This window comes from Panthera onca, chromosome D2 (assembly GCF_046562875.1).
Source record: "Panthera onca isolate mPanOnc1 chromosome D2, mPanOnc1 haplotype 2, whole genome shotgun sequence".
NCBI classification, from domain to species: Eukaryota; Metazoa; Chordata; class Mammalia; order Carnivora; family Felidae; genus Panthera; species Panthera onca.
In genome coordinates, this window is record NC_138349.1 from 63,611,861 (window position 1) to 63,639,063 (window position 27,203).

The 27,203-nt window shown below is 43.0% G+C and overlaps 1 protein-coding gene across 1 annotated transcript; it reads right to left on the bottom strand.

Annotated features, from left to right (window-relative positions):
• ZNF365 (zinc finger protein 365) lies at positions 1 to 27,101 on the bottom strand. The gene is made up of 5 exons (XM_060642662.3): positions 26,956 to 27,101; positions 24,496 to 25,251; positions 10,456 to 10,636; positions 3,542 to 3,579; positions 1 to 2,804 (listed from the first exon to the last, which is right to left on the bottom strand). The coding sequence occupies exons 2-5, from the start codon at positions 25,236 to 25,238 to the stop codon at positions 2,543 to 2,545; spliced, it is 1,224 nt and encodes a 407-aa protein (XP_060498645.1). The 5' UTR covers positions 25,239 to 25,251; positions 26,956 to 27,101; the 3' UTR covers positions 1 to 2,542.
• Positions 27,102 to 27,203: the final 102 nt, after the last annotated feature.

Sequence of the window (27,203 nt, forward strand, 5' to 3'; positions counted from 1 at the left end):
TTAGTCATAAATATAGCTTTATTATTATAATATTTCATAATCTAAAAACTTTTTCTTATCAATTCTGGGAAAAGAACATTCCAACTTACATACAACTGATCTACCCTGCAGAATACTGGAAAACAGTGTCTAAGCAACCTGAATTTAGCATTTGAGAATCCATAACTTTGGGAAGAAAGAATGAAAGACTAGTTCAAAGAAAAATTTCTTCCTTACAAAACAAATCATAAAAATTAGATCCATTCTTCAGTTTAACCTTGAACATGTTTTCCCAGAAACTTTGGTAATTTCTTCAAAAATCAACTCACAGGTTGACTGCCCATGTGGACAAAAAATATATATATTTAAAAATAAGACCCCAGCTGGACACAGTACATGGCTTGGGCCATGGTATGTAGGTGGAATATCCCTTGGAGTGAGCCAGCTCCCATGTTTCAACAGCAAATTTATGTCTCTAAGGAAGCACAACATCTATAATGCATTTCATTGTATGAAGGTCAGAATTTAGTTGGAATTAAAAAGAATTTTTTAATATAATAAATCTTAAAATCATCTGTCTTATGTAATGTACATACAGTAGATATGACATTATGGTGCTTTCTGGAGATCACAGAGTACCACTGTCAAAGAGCGCTGCCATGCCCTCTAGGCATATTAAATAAAAATCGAAAATGTAGGTCACATTAAATAAACAAAACCAAATCTGGCTATACTACCTTTAAAAACAAGTTGTTGTCATTGCACACACGTGTTACGGGACAAAGGGCATGCAATACAACAAGTCAGTTTTTTAGTATGTAAAAGGCTAGAGTGCAATCATGGTATAAACACCAATAATAAATAACTTTGGAGGAGATTAATTCTCCAAATAAACAATAATTATAACATTACAATTTTTACAGTGTTAGCCTAAACAGTGATATTCACTTCACAGCAATGTTTTTTCCCCACTTGATAGTTGCCTGTATATCATACGAATGGCCCACCCCCGTGAGCCAGATGTCAAAGTGAAGGTTCAAAAATCAACATTTTCACTATGATAGGTTCAAAATGTTTGTATAATGATAAGTTACACTTTTCAATTTATTGGAATTTTAAGTAACTGCTTTATACCTATTTTTAATGCATTGCTAATCTGATGCTTATTGTAATAACAATCATTCTACTAACGTTAATTAGGTTACAATTTTAATTTTTAAAAGAAGAGAATTCAACTTACATGAACTAATGTATATAGTTTAAAAACCACCCACCACAAACACACACCTTTTGCATGAGTATTTAAAAATAAATTATTAATATACTTGACATATATATTTTGTTTTATATATATATATATATATGTATATATTTGTGGACATAACTACTCTTTTCTTCCAGAAGGATGTCAGCACTTGTAAACTCTGCAGAAGACCTGATGATATTGTTAACGTTAAAAAAAAAAAAAAAAAAAAAAAAAAAAAAGGAAAATGGAAATTCATTCTTGAGGGAAATCATAAAGCAGAAGGTTCTTAACAGATGGTTCCTTGTGGAAACAAAGGCTATTTTAGGGAGGGAAGAGGGACAGTCTCAGACTGTGGATCCCACGTGCACTGTTTGTTTCAGAAACTACTTTAAAAAGCAGTGTTCAGCGAACACTTCCAATACCTGGTTGAAAGGGAAGGACGTATATTTAGTCATCAAAGGGCACAGAGGCAGCAGGAGGTGAAGAGTGAGGCCAGCAAGGAGACAAGTCATGCCTGCAGCTCACGGAGGCTGCCCACACGACCAGGGAAATAGGTCTTGGGAAAGGCTGAGTAACATCAACAGTGTCCCAGGCTGGCTCTCAATGCACTACACGTGCCATCTGCTGACATTCCAACCTTCAGACCCTGAACTAGTGACGGATGCTGATCAAAGGATTTTACGGTTTTAATCGGCTTTTCAGCCCCAACCACAGGCAATAATAACGGCTATGAAGACAGAGGCTGTGGCTTGGTCTTGGGTGCAGAATACGCAGCCAAAGAAGAAAGCAGAGGCTCCCCCAAATCTGAATAAACGTGCTCCCAGAGAAATAACAAACCTGAATCGAACAAAGTAGAAATGAGAACTGAAGTCTAACTGAACGAGTCCCTGAAGCAACCCAAACACTGAAATCTTGATTAACCAGAATACTTGGTTTGTGTGGCCTTGGGTCCTAGGTTTAATCACCCCTGCACAGAAACCCAGGTACAGAAATTACTGGAGAGTGGTCTAATTATTTTACAAGTTGGAGCTTTTACTAACATTTTGGAATAAAACTGCTTTCATTTTTTTTTCAATTCTTTCTGTAATCTGCCTCTTGCTTCTAAAAGGGGCCTATAATAAAACTCTGGTTCCCCGAGATTCCCGTTTGTCAAATTCTGGTTAATCCAGGTGCTTGTACAGACACAAAATAAATGTGTTATGCCCTTCTTTTTCCCAATGTGTCTTACTATGGGATGTATCCAAAAGGGCATTATTGTTGGCCCCTAGAACAACATTCCACAAAGTCCAGCAATGGTGGTCCAGGGCCACCCCCCTTTCAGATGATGTTCACAATTGCTGTGGGCTTCTTTTTGGCCACCTTGGGCCTGATGTTGCCTTTTCGGCAAAACCCCAGAGGCTCCCCTTTCTTCGATGGTCTGCAGAGTTCTCGTGGGGACTCAGCCTGTTCGTGAATGGACTTAGTGGGCTGCATGCTGGCTCTATCATCCTTGGCTTTTTTCAGGTAGCTCCTTCCCTTTGGATGAAAATGGATCTTGAGATCAGCGTGGTTACACACAGAATGTGGGTGCCCTCGACTTCTACAGATGGTCGCACAGAGGGAGATGAGCAGAAAGAAAGATTTTGTTTAGAACCTTTAAAGAAAAAACCCATCCCTGGCACAATCACTCCTGCATGCTAGAGTGGCAGTAATGCCACCAGTTAAGTCAAATATAAATTGGTATTTTTCCTTCAAAAATTCCTGTGGCCTTCACGAAACGACCTCATGACGTCAAATTCCCAGGGAGATCTTGCTAGCTGTATTCACCAGTGATAAGACTGAGACATAGAAAATTTAAGTGACTCTCTAGGATTAAACATACACAGCTGGTCTCTGGAAAAGTTGGGACCAGAATCCATAGCCCTGGACTCTTTAAGTGACTGTATATAGTAGTAGCAAAGCAATTACAAAGTATATGAATCATAGTATAAATTTACACATCTGTTTATATTATAGATATCTAATGTAGCACACACACATTAATAGCACTGTAGAGCTATTATGACTATAACTGTACTTCAATAAGAGAAAGTTACACTACAGAATACTGTAAAAGTACTCCAGTAATACTATCATACTGCCATATGGCATTTGCTATAAGGCTATCAGCATCGTTAAAAATCATATCCACAATTTACAAAATTAGGTACACGGGCAGGTACATTTTCACTTAAGACTTCCAAGTCCACTTATAATATAGATACCATATAAAACGTAACAGGAAAATACATTATGCAAACATTATCAAATGGCCCAAGTATAAAAAGATATACATACAGGCATTTGGGTTTCCTATTTGAGGAGATATCTGTAAGCTGAAGGAAAACAAATAAGAAGAAACATTACTTCGCTTGAACGTTGGAACTGACTTTAAAAATCTTTCTCGCTTCTATTTTTAAGAAATTGTTCCCATTAAGGAAGCCAGTAACTGCTATGGGTAACACGGCCCATGGCACCTGCTATCCCAGCACTGAACGAGAACGTCTTGTCTCGTGTTCAGCCTCAGCTGACTCTGGGAGCCTCTGTGCTCCCGGTTCTGAGATTTCCAAGAAGCCATTATCAGTAGATCTAAGAAATTTCAAAATGTTGAAGAGCCCTCTAATACAGCAACATTCGAAGAAACATGTTTTATAAAACTAGAATGATATGCCATTATTTCCTGATTAATTCAGGCTGCATATGCAGCTAATTTACCACAGCTGTGGTTGGTCACAGTGTATCAACTAAAGGGAAAATTGGCATAAAATGTTTATTGCCTAAAATACATCATTTCTAAAGTGAGAGCATATGAAGACCAACTCCACAACTGTCCCTGAGGCCATCTATCACTGAGATTATTTTCCACTGCCCATAAAATATGCACTTTTGTGGTTGGGCTCAAATATCATTTGCCAAACAAATTGAAAACTATCATTTTGTGATCCAGATGTCACCATCCACTTTAGAGGCAAACCCAGCGTATTCCCAACCTTCAATTCCTGATCTCCCTGGGGTAGCCTTCACTCAAAGTAGTGGTGTCATATCAGCAGGCAGACAAACAGAAGAAGAGGAGGACAAAGAAAATATGTAGTAAGGGCCATCTTGGTCTTGGGGCCCAGTATGGCCAACACACGAGTCCCTACTGTATTCAAATAATCAGAGAAACTAAGTTCAGCATAGCAGGGTCACTACCCTGGGTCATCTGTTTGCAGCTTGAGCTTTAGTCAGAAGCAAATCAGAAAGCAGCTTTTTCTTTAATTTTTAAAAAAATGTTTATTTACTTTTGAGAGAGAGAGAGAGAGAGCATGAGCAGGGGAGGGGCATAGAGAGAAGGAGGCACAGAATCTGAAGCAGCTTCAGGCTCTGAGTTGTCAGCACAGAGCCTGATGCGGAGCTCGAACCCACAAGCTGCAAGATCATGACCTGAGCCGAAGTTGGATGCTTAACCAACAGCCACCCAGCACCCCAGAAAGCAGCTTTCTTAAAACTTTGAGGGTCATGTGCCCAGCAGGGCAAGATGGGATTCTTGGCATCTGCCTTCTGATTCAGTCAAAAGTAAGCTTTATGGTTGACCCTGCTCACACTGGCTGGATTCAACACGAGATTAATCAATGTGTACAGAAAAAGGCACCTTGCCTGCATGAGGGTCATGAGGTTCTGCAATATACAAAGAAGACAGGACAGACGGCTCAGGCAAACACTAGGCTGGCAGCTTCTGGGAACCGCAGCAGTATGAGCCGTGGCCCCACAGCCACCAGTAAGGGCTGCTCAGCCCGGCTCCTTGGATAGACATTAGTATATGCGTAAACCGTAAAAACAAACAAAAACGTGTAGGGTTTTTCTTCCTCTAAATTGCCACCTACTTTGGGGCACCTGGGTGGCTCAATGGGTTAGGCATCTGACTCAATTTCAGCTCAGGTCACAATCTCACAGATTTGTGGGTTCAGTCTCTGCATCAGGCTCTGTGCACTGGCAGCGCAAAGCCTGCTTGGGATTCTCTCTCTCGCTCTCTGCCCCTCCCCTACTCACGCTGTCTCTGTCTCTCTCAAAAAATAAACTTTAAAATAAATAAAGTGCCTCCTACTTTTTAAAATTATTCTTAAGGCATAACAAATTTTTTTCACTTTACTATATCTATGTATGTAAGCATATAGTTTGATGATATGTTGTACATGTATATGTAATACTCTGGGATTTTATGTAAAACTGTGTGTGTGTGTTTACATACACATACATACTTCCCTCCCTGAGGAAAAGGCGAACAATGTTATCAAATGTTCAAAGAGGTCCCTGACTTCCAAAACGTTTTAAGAACCAAAACCTTGGTGCCTATGAATGTCACTGATGGACCCTGCTGGGACCTCAGGAAATTAAAAGAATTTACTGTATATTACATAAAGGGAAATGCACAAGTGTGGGTGCCGATGAGCCATAAGCCTCACATATACGCACATGTACAGGTACCATAACTTGTGCATGTCGGTACATCACCCACTGGATAAAATACGGACTACATAACCACAATTAACCCTCAAAACAACCTTATGAGACAAGCATTGGCATCCCCCTTTCACAGATGTAGAAAACAAGGCCAAAAAGTGATGCAGCTGGTTTGAAGCCTCAATCTTTACCAGTGTTAGAGCTGGGCTTCAAACCCAAGTGAGCACATTCCAAGTCCAAACAAGACTTCACTCGGCACAGCCTTCTCAAAGAGTATGTGTTTGTGTAAAAGTGTGCAGTTTGTACACAAAAGTTTCGTGGAATCCATAGCTGGGCTGGAATTTCTCCAGTGATCCTATAGATCATGGGGCCTCGGGTGGAGGCAGGGCGGTTATCACAGTCCCCACAGAACCTCACATGCTCTCCTCCCTGTGAACACAAGAGGCCACTGTTCCTTCTGGCCATACAGCCGCAGGCAGACAGGAACGCTCTTCCTCCTTAACCCACCTCACTGTCTCTGTTTTCTCCTCGTCCAACTATTTTGCCTTCTTTTTGTTTAGGAAGAGGCGAGTTTGGGGATGGGGATCGAGAGAGTCCTCAAGGAAGGTTCCAGGTTGGAAAAATATAAATAAATTTGTACTGAGAGCCAACCTATGTACTTCTAAAACTCAAACGTGGTGTCTCGGGTTGTTTTGGGTTAGAGAAACTGGACACCCAGCTCTCCTCCAACCTCCCTTGGTGTAAATAGCAGCACTGCAAACTGAACTGTTCAGGCCAAAATGTTAGATCCATTCTTGATTCCTCCCTTTCCCTCACCTGCTAAAAAAGTAATCCTTCAGCAAGGCCAACTGGTTTAGCCAATTCTATTCCCATGATACACCCCATACCTGCCATTTCTCTCCATCTCTGCTCTCACCAAGCTACCATCTGCCACACCACCACAGCCTTCTAACCTGTGTCCCAGTCCTGCACCTATCTGTTCCCCCACCCCGCAGCCAGAGTGATTGTGCTAAAACAGCTCACCTCCTGCTCACAACTGTCCAATCAATGGCTTCTCTCTGTTCTAGAATGGGTCCAAACTCCTTATGTGACCCAGAAACCCCGGCATGATCTGGATCCTTCTTGAATCTCTGACTTCAACTCTTCTCACGCAAACATGCCAAGCTTGTTCCCTTCTAAGCCACTTCCCAGTGTGCACAGAGCTGCCTTCCTCTGGTTATTCAGGTCACAGTCTAAATGTGGCCTCCCGTGCAGGGCTGTTCCTGACCATAAGGACCACTCAGACACATCATCTTACTTTTTCCTTTAAAGGGGCTGTCACCACAGGAAACCATCTTTGTTGCATGTTTACTTGTTTATGATGCCGTCGCCTTCCTCATGAGAGCAGGAACCTCACCTACCTCATTCACCCAGTTTCCTCGGCACTCAGAAAGAGCTGTGTCCCCAATAAACGTGTATTAAATGGGTGGCAGCTAGTCCTAACTTAGCAACCTACCGGAAATAAATGCAACACTTAAAATAAGATTATCCAAGCTGTTTCATGACCTTCCATTTGGGCAGTTCTGTGCGTGTTTTTGGCAGATGGGATATTAGGTCACTTTAGGTCTAATTCAACAGCATTTTTCAGAGCATAAAGACAAAGGATCTGAGTAAGCATGTTACATTTTTAGAAATCAGGCAGGTGAAAAAGGAACACAAATGCTCAAGGGAATTAAGGGGAAAACAAAGAGGCTGAAAACATTATTTCAGAAAAGGCACTAACTGGGGTGGCATGCCAGGCTGTCATAAGCTGAGGTGTGGAGGGAATGGGTCAGAATGTTCTGCTCCCTCCCAGGGTGCACTGGGGCAAGGAGCTCTCCTGGGTGGGGCTAGGCTCCAGAAGCCTGGGCTGGTCAGTGCTTTGTACCTTCACTAAGGTGGGCCAAATAAGTCAATAAAGCTATGATTCAGAGCTTTTCCTGCCAAAAGCATCCAAGTTCCTCTGTGTGTGTACAACAACCACAGGAACCCTGGGAGGCCAGACTTAGCACGTGCCTTACATCAAAGACACTGTTCCTAATTTCACAGGTGCATGTATAGTGTTAAGATGACATAGATGAAAGGAAAAGGGAGAAACGGTCTGAAGGACCGAAGACTGCACTGTGATGCGGTGCATTATGGTCCAACGCAGAGTTGAGAGGACTTCCATGAAAACACGGAAAGTACTCAATCCTTTCGGAAACAAAGCACCTCATTCCTGGTCTTCTCAGGGCAATGTGTCCTCCCCACGGGAGTCCCACAGTCCACCTCACTGTGGCCTGACCATGTCCTACTCACAGTCAGTGCTCACTTCTATCTTCCCCACTATCATCTTGACTGCATTTTACTTTCTTTCCATTACTCAATTCTTCCTTAGGTGGATCAAGTCTGATGAAGGCAGATCATGCCATGTTTAGGACACAGAAGGCATAAACACAACTATGTATCAAGTTCCTGCTGTGTCTGTATATATATGTATGCACACAAATGTGTGCCTGTAGATCTACGTATTTATGTGTCATACGTGTGTGTTGTGTGTGTACAGGCAGGCACACACGCACGTAACTTCATATATACATAGCTGACTAGAGCCGCTGAGATGCTGTCCAACTTGTGACTATGTGGTGCCACTGTGATGAAAATAATGACTAGCAATGTCTTTGAAAAGATGTTTAATTTTCAAAGTGGAAAAATAAGCAGAGGAAAGTGAGCACAGAAATATAAGTAAGAGAGAGAACTATTCGGTTTCCTCTCTTCCTCCTTGCCTTCCATTATTTTCTCTCTTTAAGATCCTCTTGGCTTAGTATAGTAAAATTTTACACATTTCTTAGCTCTGGGTTACTTATAAGCCTAAATAGTCAAGCTGTTAATGCTACACTTTTATTTTAGAATTCTTAACCACCAAAGTCAGGTGATGATCGGAGAATTTAAGAGGCGCAAGACCCTAGCGAGCATCTAGTCCAACTGCTTCATTTTAGTTTAGTTTGTTATTAACTTTTTTAATGTTTATTTATTTTTGAGAGAGACAGAGACAGATAGACACAGATGTGAGTGGAGGAGAGGCAGAGAGAGAGGAAGACACAGAATCCGAAGCAGGCAAAAGGCTCTGAGCTGTCAGCACAGAGCCCGACATGGGGCTCGAACCCATGAACTATGAGATCATGACCTGAGCCAAAGTTGGACACTTAACTGACTGAGCCACCCAGGCACCCCCAACTGCTTCATTTTATAGAAGAATTACAGGTCCAGGAAGACAAATGGTCTCATCCAGTCAGGAGAGGGGAGCTAATGATCTGGAAGCCAGGCCTTTTCACCTCACATGTGAGCTCCGTGACTTCATGCTGCACTCCCTCCCAATAGAGGGCAGGATGGGAAAAAGGCAGGAAAGGGTTCAGTGTGTCCTTCCAGCCACAATGAGTTATGACTGGACTCTACAGAGGAGGGAAGTATAGGCTCCCTCTGAGACCACAGACACCAACAGGAAAATAATCAACACGTACACGGCTGCAACTGCTTTGATTACAGTAACTGAAATCTCACAGAAGTAACAAACTTACTTCTTTCCAGTCTATTTTTGTTCCTGACCGGAAACTTCTAGAGCTCCCATTGTTTCACTGCTCTAAGGCTGAGTGTACATTACAGTAAGACGGCAGGTTTCTTCACTTCTTCCTTCCTCTCTCCCTTTTTCTCCTGTTGTCTGTCTCTCCCTCTTGCCTTCTTTTTCCACCTGCTTTTCATCTCATTCCTTCTTTATTTAACATGTTTCCTTTTACTCTTGGCTTCCAGAATTCTCAAACTAAACTTTTTAATCAGCCAATAGCAACTTTTCCAACATTCTGGTTAGCATAAATGTTTCCTATTTTTCTTCTCCTGACATGGACAGTCCACGTGTGGGGAAGTGAAGAATCATTTTTAAATCTTTTGGGAAGGGGGTAAGCATAAATAAGGTTGAATAGATCATGAAAATAGTATAAGTAAACCACTCTGGGGTTTCAAAAATCCTTTCTTTGGCTTTTGTTGCTTATAAGAAAAAAAAACTGTTTGGAGGGCAAATCTGCCCAACCATCTCCCTCATCTGGAGCACGGGTGTTGTATCTCCTCCCACCCCCAAAAACACCAGAGAATCTTGATCAAGCCACTGAGGAGAATCTGGACCTTCAGCCGTATGCACGGTCCTCATCTGGGCTCTGGGGGTCTCTTAAGTCCCTGAAACGATACGTAAACTTGTATGCAGAAATCTATTATAGAACTGTCACTTGTGAAATTTTCTAAGACCTTTTCAAAATCTACTTAAAGAATGTTTCAACTATAGAAACTATCGGAAGGTGCTGTCCTTCCGGTTAAAGAAAAAAGAGGTACGTGGCTAGATCCCACTGTTACTTAAAAAGGCCAAAGCTTTCTTAAGATTCTCTTGAAGAGCTCCAAAATGGGACATACTTTCCAATCTACTTGATCGCCCAGGTTGACACCGATGATCTGCTTGGACACTTCCAACTCTGTTACTCTGTAATATAAAACTATTCCTGCCTGTTTATCTTGGTGTGGAGTCGCAGGCTGAAGACAACTGTGCATCCCAGATCTCGTCTTGGATCCTCTGGTGTCACTTCGTAACACAGGCATGGCTGGTGCAGGGCTTTCAAATGACGCCTAGAAGGTTCCTGTAAGTCATTCCCCAGCTCCCTCTTCCTCTGTCCTGGACCCAGTCTCGCCATATCCAAGGACCACAGCTTGGTGGCTGGATCTGTGTGACTTACCATGTGCTCACCGATGTCCCGGCAGAGGCCAGCGGCCTGCTGGCTTTGGTAGTACTCTAACTGCTTTTCTGCCACTTCTACCCGTTGCAGCAGATTCTCAATAAAGTCTTGGAGCCGAGCTTTCCCTTGAACCTCCTTCTCAGCTGCTGCTTCCAGGAAATGGTTGAATGTAACAACTTCTCTGCAAGGCAAAAATGTCAGAACACAGAGTGGAGAAATGAGACAGGAATTCATTCACTCAGCACATATTTATTGAGTGCTTACTATGCGTCAGGTACTGCCCTTGGCAGTATGCTCACGGCCATGACAAGAGATAATGCTACATTTCCGTGGTTACGTTTAGAGATTACATTTTAGTAGAAAGAGACAGTCATTATAAAATATACAAATCAATACATATGTCAGGTGGTGGTAAGTGCTAGGGAGAAAACAGGGACATTGGACGCAAAGGGACAGAAAGTAACAGAGGGAGGGAGCGTGTGAGTGAGATTTTAGAAAGCAGAGTCAGGGATGACCTGGATGGGGATACATTTAGACAGACACCTGAAGGAAGCAAGGAATAAGCCAGGCAGATATCCAGGGACAGCAAGCCAGGCCTTGGGTGGAAACATGCAGACAGGACTGAGGTACAGCAAGGAGGCCTGTGTGGCTGGAGCACAGGGAGGAAGGGGGAGGACAGGCAAAGTAGGGGCCACCATGAGGATGCTCGATTTTCTTATAAATGACATCAGAAGCCACTGGACGCTTTTGAGAAATGTTCTGACTTACATTTTAAAAGTCTAGCTGTTGTGGGGGAGAAAAGAGTACAGAGAGGAAACAAAAGGCCAGGCTGAGCACTTCAGTGTATAAGATGAGTCACCTTGTCCAACTGTGTGTTTCAGCTAAAAGTGAAACAGTCCAAGACATGCCATCCCCAGGCAGATGCAAGGACCGCTGGGAAAGCTATTTTAGAGGACACAGGACAATCAACGTGCAGGGTGCCCTTCCCTAAAAAGCTGAGGAAAATACCTAAAACAACATTCTGTTATCCACATAACTGTGATTCACAAATCCAGAAAAAAATTTTTTAATTTACATTCAAGTTAGTTAGCATATAGTGCAATCATGATTTCAGGAGTAGATTCCAGTGATTTATCCCCTACATATAATACCCAGTGCTCATCCCGACAAGTGTCCTCCTTAATAATGCCCCTTGCCCATTTAGCCCCTCCTGCCACCCACAATCTCTCCAGCAACCCTCAGTTTGTTCTCTGTATTTAAGAGTTTCTTATGTTTTGTCCCCCTCCCTGTTTTTATATTATTTTTGCTTCCCTTCCCTTATGTTCATCTGTTTTGTATCTTAAATTCCACATATAAGTGAAGTCATGTGATATTTGTCTTTCTCTGATGAATTTCACTTAGCATAATATACTCTAGTTCCATCCAAAGAAAAATTTAATAACCTTATTACTACTTTGTATCTTCTTATTTCCAATGCATGTATGAAAACCATACTTTTTTTGATTTATAATAAATCAGTTTTTTATACAAACTCAAACACATCAGAAATGTAAAAGAAACCCCATTATTCTGAAACAATGTAACAATTTGGTAGCCATTCTCATGAGCAACTCTACAAACACACACACACACACACACACACACACACACACACACACACACACACACGACCAATAGGTGCTTATTATCACAACTCCATCCAATTTGCCTTACTTAGTGAGAAATTATGAAGATCCTTTCAGCCTTTCCCTTTGTATGCCCTGCCACGCCCACAAGAGGCAATGAATTTCTATAATTTTACTACCTGTTGGATATAGTATTTCTTTTATAGGTCTTCAGAATCTCTCTCGACCTTCAAGGAGTGCCCCCTCATTTTTCTGGCCATGTTCAACTTATGCAGAACCAAGATTCTGAAGACTGATCACCATCCTCCCAGCCTCTTTCATTTTAGATTAAGAAATCCCACTAAAAAGGATGTAACCTCAGGGTGCCTGGGTGGCTCAGGCGGTTAAGGGTCTGAGTCTTGATTTCTGCTCAGGTCATGATCTGTTCATTAGTTGGAGCCCTGCTTGGGATTCTCTCTCTCCGTCTCTTTCTGCTCTCAAAATAAATAAATAAATAAATAAATAAATAAATAAATAAATCTAACCTCATGCAGCTGCTCTAGACAGTTGATGAAATTCATTGTCTTCTCTGTACTTTCCACTCAGTGCCATAATTTCTTGAGAGTAGAACTTCAGGTAGGTCTGGCCCAGGAAGTTTTGTAGAAGATCTTTACAAAATTGCTGGTAGTGGTTTCCAGCTCCTTTATTCTGTACAACTAGTCAGTGACTCACTTTTACAATTAGTTGTGATTTTTTTTCTCACAAATATGTCACACTTGGTCATACTGAAACTTTTCTCACATTTCCTACAGAGTCAAACGTCTCTGTAAAACCTTGGAAATTATATACTTATAAAAATAGAAAAGAGACAGGTTCTAACATGATGCATCAAAGAATTGCTTATTATAGTAGCCCCTTTTTTTCTTGTTTCCCATCCAGGATCAAATATAAACCCCAATCCCACGATAATTCTATTATCTTTCAGTAGCTAAGAAATATTCACACAAAAGAAATGAGTCCTTTTGGAAAGGAGTTTTCTCCCATCATCAAGTTTCAAGTTTATTTCCAGATGTTTCTGTATGAGGCCTGAACGGAAGATGTGCACTTTCCAAGCTGTTCAGGCCACGGACACAAGCGAATTTTCAAGCTCTACCATGGCTCATTCAGCTTTGATCTGCCTCTTAAGTAACCCTAACTAGCAGCAAAATAATGGAAGGTCCATTCAGGTGCTACATCCAGCATGCTACATGCTATATCCATCACAGCTCCTAGGAATGGCTGAGATGGAGCGCAAAAGTATCGCTAGAAAACACAGCCCGGGAAACGTCTGTTCCTTCCTCTTTCTAACAATAAGGTGCCCATTCGTTCAGAGTCAAGCCCACTGTAGATACTTCATAGGCGATATTTAGGATACCTGAATCATGACACAAGTCTCCAAACTGTACTTTTAGGGAAAGCAACCAAAACCCACAACCCTCTCCACCATCCAAAAGAAAAACACAGAGAATGAGCCAGTGAATTCTTCTTCAATTCATTTTGGTTTATAATATTTACTATATCTATCTCATTACAGAAATATTTTACATTTATTATGGGAAACATAAAAGTTGACCAATTAGAAGATCTAACTCAGCAAGGGCCGAATCAGCTTTTTTGTTCTCTGTTCTAAGCCCATCATTCAATATAATACATGAAACATAATGTTCAATATATATTTGTTGTAATGAATATTTTAAAAGGACAAGGAAGAAACAAAAAATGACCCATAATCCCAACACCCACAGGTAACTGCTATCAATATCCTTGTATATCTTTTCTAGTCTTTTTTTTTCTATGCATATGTACTATTTTGGGGCTCTCAGGCTATAAAGCTTAAAATGTAAAACAGCAATATTTGACAGCTTAATCCCATAGGATTAACATCCCAAAAGCAAGAAAACAAATCTAAGTGCAATATAGTTTATGACTGTAGCTGTATTTTTAAATCATGTAATGTTTTGCTACTGGTTCTATTTAAAACTCCTGCAAAGTAACATTAATGCTCCTAGCTGATCCTGGAGTGTTATGTTAAGTTGTAAAAGAGAAGCATCTTTTTCTAACCTCTCCCTCACCCAATTACCTTGTGCCCTGAAGCTGAGAAGTTAACACCCTTTGTATTTTTCAACCAACCTGGCACCAATACTAACTTAATTTCAGTTTATGAATGTTTCACATCAACTAAAAAAAAGAAAGACAAAGAAAAAGAAAAGACAGTTAAAACAAGTCTGATGATTTAATTTTAAATCAGAGGTTATACAAGACAATGGCTGGAAAAGTTCCTCATACCAAGAATATGTTTGGGTGTCTGTATTAGATAGAAACAGCAACAAAACCCAGTGGCTAATTATGGTATAGCATGTGTGCACAAGTTCAGATTCCCCTTTCACATCCTGTTCAATCTGGATTAACAATATCCAGAAACACCTCATATTTCCCCAAGGAATCTTGGGAATTTCCTGAATGAAAAAGGAAGAGGCTTAACTATATCGCGTTTGTAGTCTCTTTAATAATTATACCCCAGGGGCGCCTGGGTGGCTCAGTCAGTTAAGCGTCTGACTTCGGCTCAGGTTATGATCTTGCCCTCTGTGAGTTTGAGCCCTGTGTCAGGCTCAGAGCCTGGAGCCTGCTTCGGATTCTGTGTCTCGCTCTCTCTCTGCCCCTCCCCTGCTCATGCTCTGTCTCTTTCTGTCTCAAAAACAAATAAAAACATTAAAAAAATTTTTTAAAATAATTATACCCCAAAGAGTAAAATATCCATTCAAAGTGCAAGGAAGACCAATGGATTTCAATGTAAGGGAGAACAAAATATGCACTAATATGAGTACAGGTTCCATATCTCAAGTATTCTTGAAGAAACTACCAATTGTTGACTTATGGCACAGTATCGAAGCAGAATATCCTCTGTTCTCTGAAAAAGCTATTAAAGTACCCCTCCCTCGGGGCGCCTGGGTGGCTTAGTCGGATAAGCGTCCGACTTCGGCTCAGGTCATGATCTCGCGGTCCGTGGGTTCAAGCCCCGTGTTGGGCTCTGTGCTGACAGCTCAGAGCCTGGAGCCTGTTTCAGATTCTGTGTCTCCCTCTTTCTCTGACCCTCCCCTGTTCATGCTCTCTCTCTGTCTCAAAAATAAATAAATGTTAAAAAAAATTAAAAAATAAATAAATAAATAAATAAAATAAAGTACCCCTCCCTCTTCTTACTACAGACACACAAGAGGATGGATTTCCTTTATCTACTCCAACCAAACAACAAATTTGCAACAGACTAAATGCATACGGAACAAGGTCCAGCTGCCTTCTATTTAAGCCAGATATTAAAAATATTTGCAAAACTCGTAAAACCAAGCTGCCCTCTTTGCCAAATTGTTTTTGGAAAATAGTTGTTAACCAGTAATGGGTTTTTTTATTGCTACTTTTAAATAATAAGTCTTTTTAAATTTCTAAGTTTTAAGTTCTAATAAAGGAAATATTGATAGATAAAACTCACACAAACAAAAACTTTTGAAGGTCCTCAGATATTTTTTTTTAGCAGTATAAGGAGAAGTTGTGTCAAAAAGTTTGAGAAGTGCTGTCAGGCTTTGTACATGTGATTCTGAACCTCAGAACTCAGGTGAGGGTGGGCAACGAGGGCTAGAACACTAGTAAGATGTAGTCACAGATCATACACTTATTTATTTCACTATTCAGTAATTCAACAAGCATTTATTGAATGTTAACAGGTACTGGGCTTACTGGTGAGGCACTCGTGAACCCATGACTGTCTTCACAAAGCTTACTGCCTAACCCAGGGGTCAGCCCATTTTTCTGCAAAGGATCAGGGAGTAAATATTTTACGTTCTACAGCCCATATGGTCTCTGTCACAATTACTCAACTCCACCTAGCACAAAAAATACATAAAGACTGTATAACAATAAAACTTTATTTTTGGACACCGAAGTTTGAATTTCATATAATTTCCATATGTCATGAATTATTCTATTTCTTTTCATTTTTTTTCAAATTAAAAATTCTTAGCTCACAAGCTCCTCAAAAACAGCTAGCAGGCTGGGTCAGGCTGGTGGTATACTAACCCTTGATATGGTGGGAGAAGCAAACATTATAAATTTTTTTTTTATGTGTATTTATTTTTGAGAAAGAGAGAGCACGAGCAGGGGAGGGGCAGAGAGAAAGGGAGACACAAAATCTGAAGCAGATTACCTTCAGCTATTAGCACAGAGCCCAACATGGGGCTTGAACTCATGAACCATGAGATCATGACCTGAGCCGAAGTCAAAAGCTTAACCGATTGAGGCACCCAGGCGCCCTGGGAGAAGCAAACAAATACTGAAATAAATATGTAATTACAAAGCTGAGCAGAATAACCAAGAAAAAGAATAATACGATGCCATCAGAGAGAAGAAGAAGAAGAGACTTGTGTGGTTTTATTTTAGGTTCTTAAACCCTGTGACTTAGAACAGTGAGAAGGCTGGAAGGCCAGATGGGAGAGAAGATAAAGGCAAACCTGAGTGAAATCCAGTCAAGCTGTGGATACAAACCAGCTTCAGGGAAACTAGCAGACTCTAGGCCACTTACAGGCCCATTGCTAGCTTCTCATATACATATTTTTTAAAAAGTTAAATATAGGGCACCTGGGTGTGTCAGTTTGTTGAGCGTCCCACTCTGGTTTCGTCTTAGGTCATGATCTCATGGTTTATGGGACCGAGCTCCCCATTGGACTCTGAGCTAGCAGCAGGGAGCCTGTTTGGAATTCTCTCTCCCCCTGCTCTTCTCCTGCTCACACATGCATGCCTGTGTGCGCTCTCTCTCTCTCTCTCTCTCAAAAAAAAAGTTAAATATGATAGGATACAAGGTTTTAGGCTTCAGCAGAAAATACGCTTATTTAAATCACTATTTGATACTAAAGGAAAAAGTATCAGCACGGGATAAGAAACTGGCCTGAAGCTTACTGCAGAATGATTCACAGAGCTAAGCAATCTGTCAGTATCCTGAGATTCAGAAAGAGGCAATGAGTGAAAAAGCCCTTTCAGTGCTATCGAAGCTTTATTTAGAAAAACTATTTGTTCCCTCATGTGCTCATTCATTTACAGGGTGGCCATAAGGTCTGAGACACAGATAATATTTCATTTTTTTTTACAGATTGAACCCCTCAGTTACTTCTGAGGTGGGTTAAAGGCAAAATAATTCAAAAAAAATCAAAGATATACTATCATGTGACAAACCCACTCTAGAAGCAGGTGTAAAGAAGGGCACCTGGGTGGTTCAGTTGGTTAAGCGTCCAACTTGGCTCAGGTCATGATCTTGCAGTCTGTGAGTTCGAGCCCTGCATTGGGCTCTGTGCTGACAGCCCAAAGCCTGGAGCCTGCTGCAGATGCTGTGTCTCTCCCTTTCTCTGCCCCTCCCCCACTCATGCTCTGTCTCTCTCTCAAAAATAAACATCAGAAGGAGATGTAGCGATAGAGGGAAATGTGCATTAATGTACCACAGTGTTCACTGCAATTTTACATAGGCATTGAACCATGCGTTGTTAATAAGAGGCAACACACTGATCACATCATGTATTATAATTTATAGTTATTTCCCTATGTGTCCAGCTTTCATGGCCACCCTGTAGCCTCACGCTCCCCTTGGGCCTCATAAATGCACAGCACCTCCCTCTCTGCTCCAGCACCAGGGAACTCCCTTCATTCAGCCTGTGAACCAGATTCTTATTTCTGAACATGCTGTTCTTCCACTGGGGTCCCTTCCTCTGCGTCTCCCTAGTCCCCACTCTTCAGGAGCCTTCTAACCTCAGGGCTCTCCTGTTAGGAAGCTTTCCCACACATGCCTAGGTGCGGGGTAGGTAACCTGCTGTGTTCTCCTGCTGTGTTCTCCCGCAGAACGCTGCCCCCTATCGCACTGCACACTATAGAGAGGGTTAGTCATGCCATTTGTCCCATTCCACTGTGAGATCTGTAAGGTCAGGGACCTTGCCTGCCCTTCTGCTGTGCTACCCCAGTATCGAACATGAGCCCAGCACACAATACGGGTGCAAAAAATTCCTGCTGAACGCACAAAATGTAAAACTACATCTCTAGTTGAAACTCTGTAACTGACAAATAGATCCTGAGGTTTCTTTTTATCTTTTTCCAAACAAGTACTGGGGCATAAAACCAAAAAGTAATCCACAATACAGGCACCTCCCACAAGGCTGAGGGTGGGATCTAAAATTGATGCCTCTCTTCTATTCTTAAATAACACTTTAAAATCATATTCTCCTCCCAAAGGCAAAGCCCTACCAAGTTATTTAAATTTCATTTTACATTACTGATTTATGAACCTCTTTGGAGGTATGTGAAATGGTAAAAATACCTCTAGCTAAAAATAGTCTAGCTATTGATCACAGAGCACTTCAGACAGACCGTAATGTCAGCCACGAGGCAAATCCTGAAGCTGTTGTCAACCCCTTTCCAATGCTGGGAGCCTGGCTGCAACCTTGGGAGCTCAGGGTTGGCTCCGATGTACCCCAAGGAGCCCCCCATAGGGTGGAATCCGCACCCACAGCCCGTCTGAAGTCACGTCATCCCTACTTTTGGTGACCCTTTGCCTCATCTTTCTCTTTCGGCTTCTTTGACTAAACCAAAAGGTATATAGTTCTCATTAAGATCTACCTAAGTAAGTCAAATTACTCTTATTGGTAATAAGTAGGTCAACACTACATTCTAAGCCCCTCAGTCCAGAGAGAGAAAAAAGATGCACTAACGTGAGACACACAGAAAAACTGAGTATTTTCCTTGGTCTCCAAATTTTACCATCCATAAAAGGGCATGTTTGACATCTAGTTTTTCCTATATTAGTTTGTAAATCTTCATGGGAAACAGCCTGGAAAGAGAGGACCTCATTTATCTAAACACATTAAAATGTGGAGCAAACAGACCCCTTCCTGTTCCACTGAACCCTACGTGTAACATGATTTTTCCTGGCCTGTTTCCTAGCAATGGATCCATCTGGAGACCAAGTTGTCTACTCACTGCTTTAGCTGATCAAAAATAGGAATGTTGTAATTAAGTGGCAAGAGGGTTTAGCTGTGCAAAGCAAGTTACCAAGTCAAACTTACCTTTAAATTTTTTTAATGTTTATTTATTTTTGAGAAAGAGAGAGAGAGAGACAGAGCGTGAGTGGGGGAAGAGCAGAGAGAGGGGGAGACACAGAATCCAAAGCAGGCTCCAAGCTCTGAGCTGTCAGCACAGAGCCCGACACGGGGCTCAAACCCACGAACCGTGAGATCATGACCTGAGCCAAAGTCGGACGCTTAACCGATTGAGCCACCCAGGCACCCCCAAACTTACTTTTAAAAGGCCAGCATCCCACAGCCAGCTTTGGGATAGAAACCTATTTGGATAGAAACCTAAATGCACATTACCTGGCTCAGGCTACCCCTGTATGCCTCTTTTATCATATCAAAATGTGTAATTTTACCTCCTGGTCTCTTCCTGCCATGAAAGGAGAAACTGGACTCATTTGGTTTACTACTGTATGACCTAGAACAGCACCTAGCATTCAGCAGGCACTTAGTGGAAGGTTTGTCTTCTGGCCAACTCCCAGCCGAGAACAGGGCAAATAATGAAGGAAGAAGGGAAAGATTATATCTATCGTAACCTGCAAGGGAGTAGGATGGAAATTAGGTAGAATTACAAAGAGGCCCCTCACCATAATCAAGGGCTGGCAGGGGCACGTGCTCCATTTGGACTGGCCTCGGACATCCAGAGAGTCAAGTTAAAAGCCCTTGTGGCAAGTTAAAAGCCCTGGGCTGGTGCTCCAGAAGTTTAATATCATAACCACACTTATGACGCTAGCATTTCCCTATTTCCCACCACCTTTGATGCCAGCTGACATTTCCTTTAATCTCATCAGAAAAATACATGATGTCACCATTGCGGCTCTCTCAAAACAGCAAAGAAGCAAGCTCATTCCAAAATGGACCAGCTTCATTATTACATAACTCTTGACGCTTTGGGCAAATACCACATTTTCAAAAGTCTGGCTGAGACAGTGAATTAATGGAAAAAAGCACTCAGCAGAGACACAGGGAATATTGGTTTCAATTTCAGCTCCACCACTAAATTTTTGGGTGAGTCATTCCACTGTGCTGGTCCTTATATTCTGCCTCTATAAAATGAGAGCGTTATCTTGAAGGAGACGAGGAGTACCTTCTAGTTCCAAAATCACATGATCTCCTCGGGGCCATCTCCAATAGTCTCCCTTCTCCCTGCTATTCCCTTCAATGTCGATCTCCCCTGGTCACCCCGGCCACCAATGCAAATACTCGCCTTCCTCCTCATTCCCCAGTGTGGCCTTGCCACATAAAATGGTTTATCTCTAATAGTTTATCAATTTGAAACCATGGCTTGTATTTAAGCATTTGTTCAAACTACCTTGGGTCTGAACACAGACATGTTCACAGATACGTTTTACTCTTCCAATGAAGAGTGTTAGCCCCTCAGGGGAAAAGAGCATGAATTTCATATTCCCTATATACACCTAGCACAGTGCTGGGCACATCACGGGTACTCAATTAGGACTTTCCAGCCTTACCTGCAGGAGGAGGTACAAGAAAACTTGGGATTACTGTTATTCCACTGATGTCCTCCAAACTTTGGGTGACCAACTCGGCCACAAATCAGCTAGTATCCAAGTTTATCCTTTCTTGTTAAGGGATACCTTACAGCAAGGTTGGCTGGGATTGATTTACCTGATTACGGGCAGTGCTACCCTATAGCTCTGAATACTCCTGAATAAGTAAGTACCTGTTTCAATAGGACTTTTTAAAGTGGCAGAGACTTTGTGAAGACAAGGCACACTTTTTTGGATGTGCACTCCAGAAACATACAGATACCTCTCTACAGACGTGTGATGAGACTCACCAGCACCAGAGTGTAAGATGCTGCCTATTCAAACAATCTCCTCTGTCATCGAGTGTACACAGGACTTCCACAGTCCAAGGGGTTCAGCCTGCAGACGGCTGCAGGGCAGAAGCAGCCCTGGAGTCTTTTATTTCAGTTCAAAAAAAAAAGAGGATTTTAAAGTTGAGAGAACAAATCCGTAAGCAGAGGAGCCTCATGTGAAATCCATTAGCAAGAGAGCCTCATGTAGATGTTTGCATTTTTTTAAAACACCATCTGTGTCTCGAAGGGTCCCCAGAGTTTAAGGCAATTTCGAATCGGACTGTAACCGCCTACTTCCTCTCACAAATGAGTCTTGAGAGCTCATTCGGAGGGGGTTAGCAGGGCAGTGCAGTTCCTGGTTAGTTCACGGCCAAATAGGATCTTCTCATATCTAAAAGGTCACGTCTCTGGTGGAAGGCACAGCTCTGTGAGGGATGGTGAGGAGGGAAGGCACACATCCTAGCCAGGCAAATCCAGTCAAATTAACGCAGTTTCAGCGGTATGGCAGCTGCGCAGCTGGCTTGCATCCCCATTTTGGGGGCAGGGGTGGGCATCAGGGAGGCTGAACACTACTATAGACTCCGAGGGGGCTGGCCACAGTCACCCTCTCAGGCCAAGAGCTCCAGTGTCCTTTCTGGAAACAAGACCCTTTCAGTGCTATTTTATGTACAGAAAGAGTGATTATTTGAGGCCTGAATACAGAAACTGATACGACAGACCAAATAAAAGCTTAAAAAAAATGACGACTTTGTTAATTTTATGTTTAAGAGTATAAGGCAGTTTCACTGTATTTTCATTTAAAGTTTTTTTTAATGTTATTGCTTTTTTCCCTGATAGTCCAAAATGACCTACTAAAAACCAATTCATAATTTATCTCCAAATATATTCACAAAAACGTGAACAGAGATGTATGTACAAGGATGTTAAGGGAGGCATTATTTTTAATACCAGGGAAATGGAACAAAACTGTGTATTCATTAATAGCAAACTGATGAAATCAGCCATGAAGCAGCCACACCACAGAATACCATGCAATAGCCAAAAGGAATGACATAATCCTATATTTAATGCATGAAAGATGCCTACAACATACTATGTTAAAAGCAAACTCCACACATAAGTGGTAGAACAGTATGTGCCATGATTCCGTTTGGGAAAATAATTCTCTCTGCATATAAAGTACAAAGGGCTGTGTGTACACAGGAAAGGGCTGGAAGGACATTCACAGAGCTAAACAGTGGCTGTCTCTGGAGGAAGGAGTAGGGTACGCTTGGAGAAGAGGGAGACTTTTAGTACATGCAGTTCCACCCTGTTAAATCTTTTTTTACAAGTATGGATTACTTTTTCAATTGGTCCTCAGGTGACCACACTGGATTAACATTACTACAACTGATCCATGCATGGCCCACTAAGTCAGTTAACCACATGTTTTTCATAAGAAAGCACTCTTGAACCCACAACCCAAAATAAAAGTTAGAACCTTGCCAACAACCTAGATCTAACTATCTGATCCTCCCTGCCATCATTCTGTCTTCCCTCCAGGCAACCATCGGCCCAAATCCCACATTCATTTTGACTTGTGTAATTAATAAATAAAACATGACAATAAATATGTGCAATTAGTTTGTTTTACTTTTCTTAATTTTTTTTTTTTCCAACGTTTTTTATTTATTTTTGGGACAGAGAGAGACAGAGCATGAACGGGGGAGGGGCAGAGAGAGAGAGGGAGACACAGAATCGGAAACAGGCTCCAGGCTCCGAGCCATCAGCCCAGCGCCTGACGCGGGGCTCAGAGCCTGACGCGGGGCTCGAACTCACGGACCGTGAGATCGTGACCTGGCTGAAGTCGGACGCTTAACCGACTGCGCCACCCAGGCGCCCCAGTTTGTTTTACTTTTATTTTTTTATTTATTTATTTATTTTTTTTTATTTTTTTTTCAACGTTTTTTATTTATTTTTGGGACAGAGAGAGACAGAGCATGAACGGGGGAGGGGCAGAGAGAGAGGGAGACACAGAATCCGAAACAGGCTCCAGGCTCCGAGCCATCAGCCCAGAGCCCGACGCGGGGCTCGAACTCACGGACCGCGAGATCGTGACCTGGCTGAAGTCGGACGCTTAACCGACTACGCCACCCAGGCGCCCCTGTTTTACTTTTAAATTCACTGCTCGTCAATCAAACAGAAATACCACAAATGTAATTCTAAGCTTTTCTTTGCACATAGGGGAACCCATCTGCCATTTTTCCAGTGACGCAGTATTAATCACCCTGGTGGCCATAATGGGTATTGGCACTAACTTCCCACCAGGAAACTCCCCACGCCAAGAGAGAAACTTTTTGTTAGAGATCATTTCCCTAAAAGCAAATAAATCAGTGGCTAACTCAAATCTGTCCTCACTCTGTAATTAAAAAAATTTCTAGTTGATCAGAGCAGGCTTTCCCTGTAGGTCAAATGTAGGCATTTAGTGATACCGGGTGATGATCTCTTTAATACACACGGTTTCTTATCCTCTTGCCAAATGAAAGAAGCTTTAATTACTACACTTTAAGAGGCAATGCATGATAGAAGAGTGCCAGTGGGCAAAGAGAGTATGAAATTAAGTCCATCTCTATAATATAATCTAAATTACTTGAAATCTTCCTTCTAGGTTGTCTTAGAGTACCAATTTGTATGCCCTTTGATTCTACGAATTCTGAACCTCCATTTAAAATTAAATTCAACACTCCGCATTTGGGAAATACACTGCATTGTTATGTATGCTTTTCTAGTTTGAGTGGATGCCATAATTAATGATAAGGAAATGCTTTCCCAAGTATGATGTTTTTTAAAGTAATAGCTTGTCAACTCTTTGCAAGCAGGCCTGACCTACTCTAGTATCACGTACCATTTTACAAAAAGAAAATTCTCAAACTTAACTCATGGAAGTCAGTAGTATCAGGAAGTTTCCTCTGGGTTTCCTAATATCTGCTTCTTCCAAATAAAAACTATAATTAAATGGATTCTCAGTTAATTAACACTAGCAGATAATCCAAAATGGCAAAGAAGCCAGAACCACTGGTATTTACAGCATATTTTTACACTTGAGTAAGACAGCATCTCTTGTTCCTGACTCGACTGCATGGAGCCTATCAAGGAGGACTGGCTCCCCTAGGGCCCCTCTCTGCCTTCATGTTCAACTCCCCCCCACTCCCCAGCTGGTGCTGGATCCCACCATGGATAGAGTGCTACTGCTCTCGCTAAAAATGTTCTGTAGCTTCTAAGGCGAGAAAGAACTAAGTATTTTGACTTTCCTGCTGCTGGGCTGCAGGCTCTACACAGAGAGGGTATATACTATCAAAAAGCCTTGTGCCTCCGAAGTTCAACTGTATCAGTGAGAAATGCAGCCAAGGTACCTTCAAGTAATAAAAACCAAACCTCGCCTTAGATGTGCTTGTAAGCTGGGGGGAGGTGCCTAGAGCGATGGCACAGCACCACTTACTCTTCCTTCCTGAGCAGTTCCTCCTCCGACTCGGTCAGGCGCTGCCTAAGCGCTGCAATCATCTCCACGGCCACATCCACCTGCCGGTTCAGGGCCCGCTCCCGCCTCTGCACCTCCTGCTTTTTCTGCGTCAGCTGCACAAAGGCTGCCCGAACTTCCAGCAGTTCGGCAGTTTTCTGGGCCAACTCTTTGGTGAGTTTATCGATTCTCTTCTCGATGGTCCTGTCCACGGCCTCGACCATCCGGTTGAATTTTTCTCTGACGTGAGCCTCGAAAGCAGCCTTGGTGTCCGAGGTGGGCAGGCCGGGACTGGCCCGTGGCCCCTCCAGTGAGTCCGCACGCAGGTCCACCGTGGTGTAGGTCTGCACGTAGGACACTGGCCGCTCTGCCACCACCTCAAATGGCTTCCTGTCCTTGGAGTGTTCGTGTGAAATGCTATACAAGTTAACATAGCTCGGTTTCTGCTTCACCACGTTGCCAGTGCTCTGCAATTTTCCCTGTTTCAGGGGTTCTGCGGAAGTGACTAGGTCTGTGTCTTTGAGGGATGGAAAGAGGCTGCATTTTGTCAAGAGGGTTCTTTCCTGGTAGCTGTGACTGAATTCCAGATGGGCCCTCAGCGAAGACAGGCTTCTAAATCTGGTATGGTCTCCACACCTCGGACAGCGGAATGGCAGGCACACAGCAACATTCTCAAAGGACTCCTGCCAGGGGTATCTGCTTTCCTCAAAAGCCTTCTGTTGCATTACTCTTCAAGTCCTGGGCAGGGCCAAATGAAACAGGTAGCTTACATGTCTGTTAAAAAAAATGCCTACTAAAATGCCTGTTGCCACCCATGTCCATGAGGGCAGGGACTTTTGGCTTCAAATTACTTTTGCATATAATATCTTATATTAAAATAAAAACCTGTGATCCGTGGGCCAAATCCAGCCACATTCACTCATTTCTGTATTGTCTAATGCTGCTTTTGCACTAAAGACAAAGGTGAGTGAGGCGTTGAGACAGAGACTATTTTGGTAAAGCCAAAATTACTACTTGACCTTTACAAAAAGAGTTTGCCAACCCCACCCAGGATTAAAAAAAAAAAAAAAAGGAAAAAAAAAGGTGGGTAACATTCTCTTTTACCAGATATGAAAACTGAAGCAAGGAGGTAAAGTAATTAATTCAAAGCCAGATGGTAAATGACAGATCCAGAAGTGGAATTCAAGTTTCCTGCCCTCCTGAATTTAGTACCACTAACTGCAAACCTGTGCCCTATTTTATGGATACAATCCTGATAAGCATGAATTCCAAACGTGAGGAAAACTCACATGAGTTGTCAACATTTGTCCTGAGAATGCAAGTTCAGCGATCTTTCTTCAAGCATAGGAAAAATATCACTCAAGCTAGACGCAGTGGCATTAAGCACACAATGAGCTGGAAATTTTTCAACCTGAGATTTCGCCTTTAGTTATTGTTGTGATGACATAAACCAAAGTGTTATCATTGTCCTTCATATTACAGATTTACTGACATTTGGGAACTCAAGATATCAGATATGTTTTGACCCAAGTGGGGCCATGGCCGTGGCCAAGCCTTTATAAAAATACCGTGCTCTCAATGGATTTTTCTCTGTGATCCTGTTTTCATAGGATAACCTCTAGAGATGACCAATGTTTGAACCATGCAGGTATCAGCGTAACTCTTTAGTGAGTTCTTGTTTCGTTGAAGGAATTTATTATCTTAGCCCTAGCAACAGATGACTGGTAGCAACCCTATTCTGCAAACAGGGCACACATATTCCCTCCAGGAGTAGTTTCTGCTTAAATGTAACAAGCATTGGGCCCCCAAGAGAGGAAGCTCAGCTAAGGGTCAACACTGTAAAGTGTTGTTATTGGGCCCTCAACCTCCTCAAAAGCAGAGGCGCAAATGGTCCCCAGCCAGCTAGGCAAAGCCTCCAGGTTAATAAGCCTCTGGCCCCCCAGAGAGGGGAAGCTCTTCCTGTGCTACACCTGGCTGTTTAACGACCAGTTTTGTGGACACAGGATGCACAGCTTGGCCCAAAAGGCCCAGGAAAGGGAAGTCTGGATTCCAGGTGGCAATGGGAAAGTGGTGGCATCCCTGAATGGGGAACCGGGTTATCACGCGCTCTGGGAGTACTCCCGCTTTCAAGGGCCCAGCGGGAACCCCAGTCCACAGGGTTGGCCGAAAAGCCCCAATTTCCTCTGCCTGAGCCGGGCAGCTGGCAAAGACGCTGCACGGAGGGTCCCGGCTCCCCCCGCCCCCGCTCCGCCGCGGGCCGGCCCCAGGCGCCAGAGTGGATACATGCGCGCACGAGTTTCCGCAAGTGGGGGCCGCGCGCCCAACTCCCGGCCGCGTGGAGGCGACAGGCCCCCTCCCCAGCCCGGGACGGTTCCGCCGGCCCCCTCCGCCGCGCCCTGCGGGCCGGGCCGCAGGCGCAGAAGCCCAGCTGCGGCCACTTACCCGACTTGTTGCTGCAGCTGCAGCCGCTGCTGCTGCCGCCGCGGCCGGTGCTGCTGCTGCGGGAGCGAAGCGGTTTTCAGCAGAGCCGTAAATCAGGCTGAGCCGGGGCCCGCTCCCACCCCCCGCGCACCCCCGCGCCGGGACCAGCGGCGTCCAGGGCGGAGCGTGGCGCGGGCCGGCGGGGGCGGCGCGCGCGGCTGCCGGGGACCCCGGGGCGGGGGGAGAGGCCTCGAGCGCTCTGCCCGGCG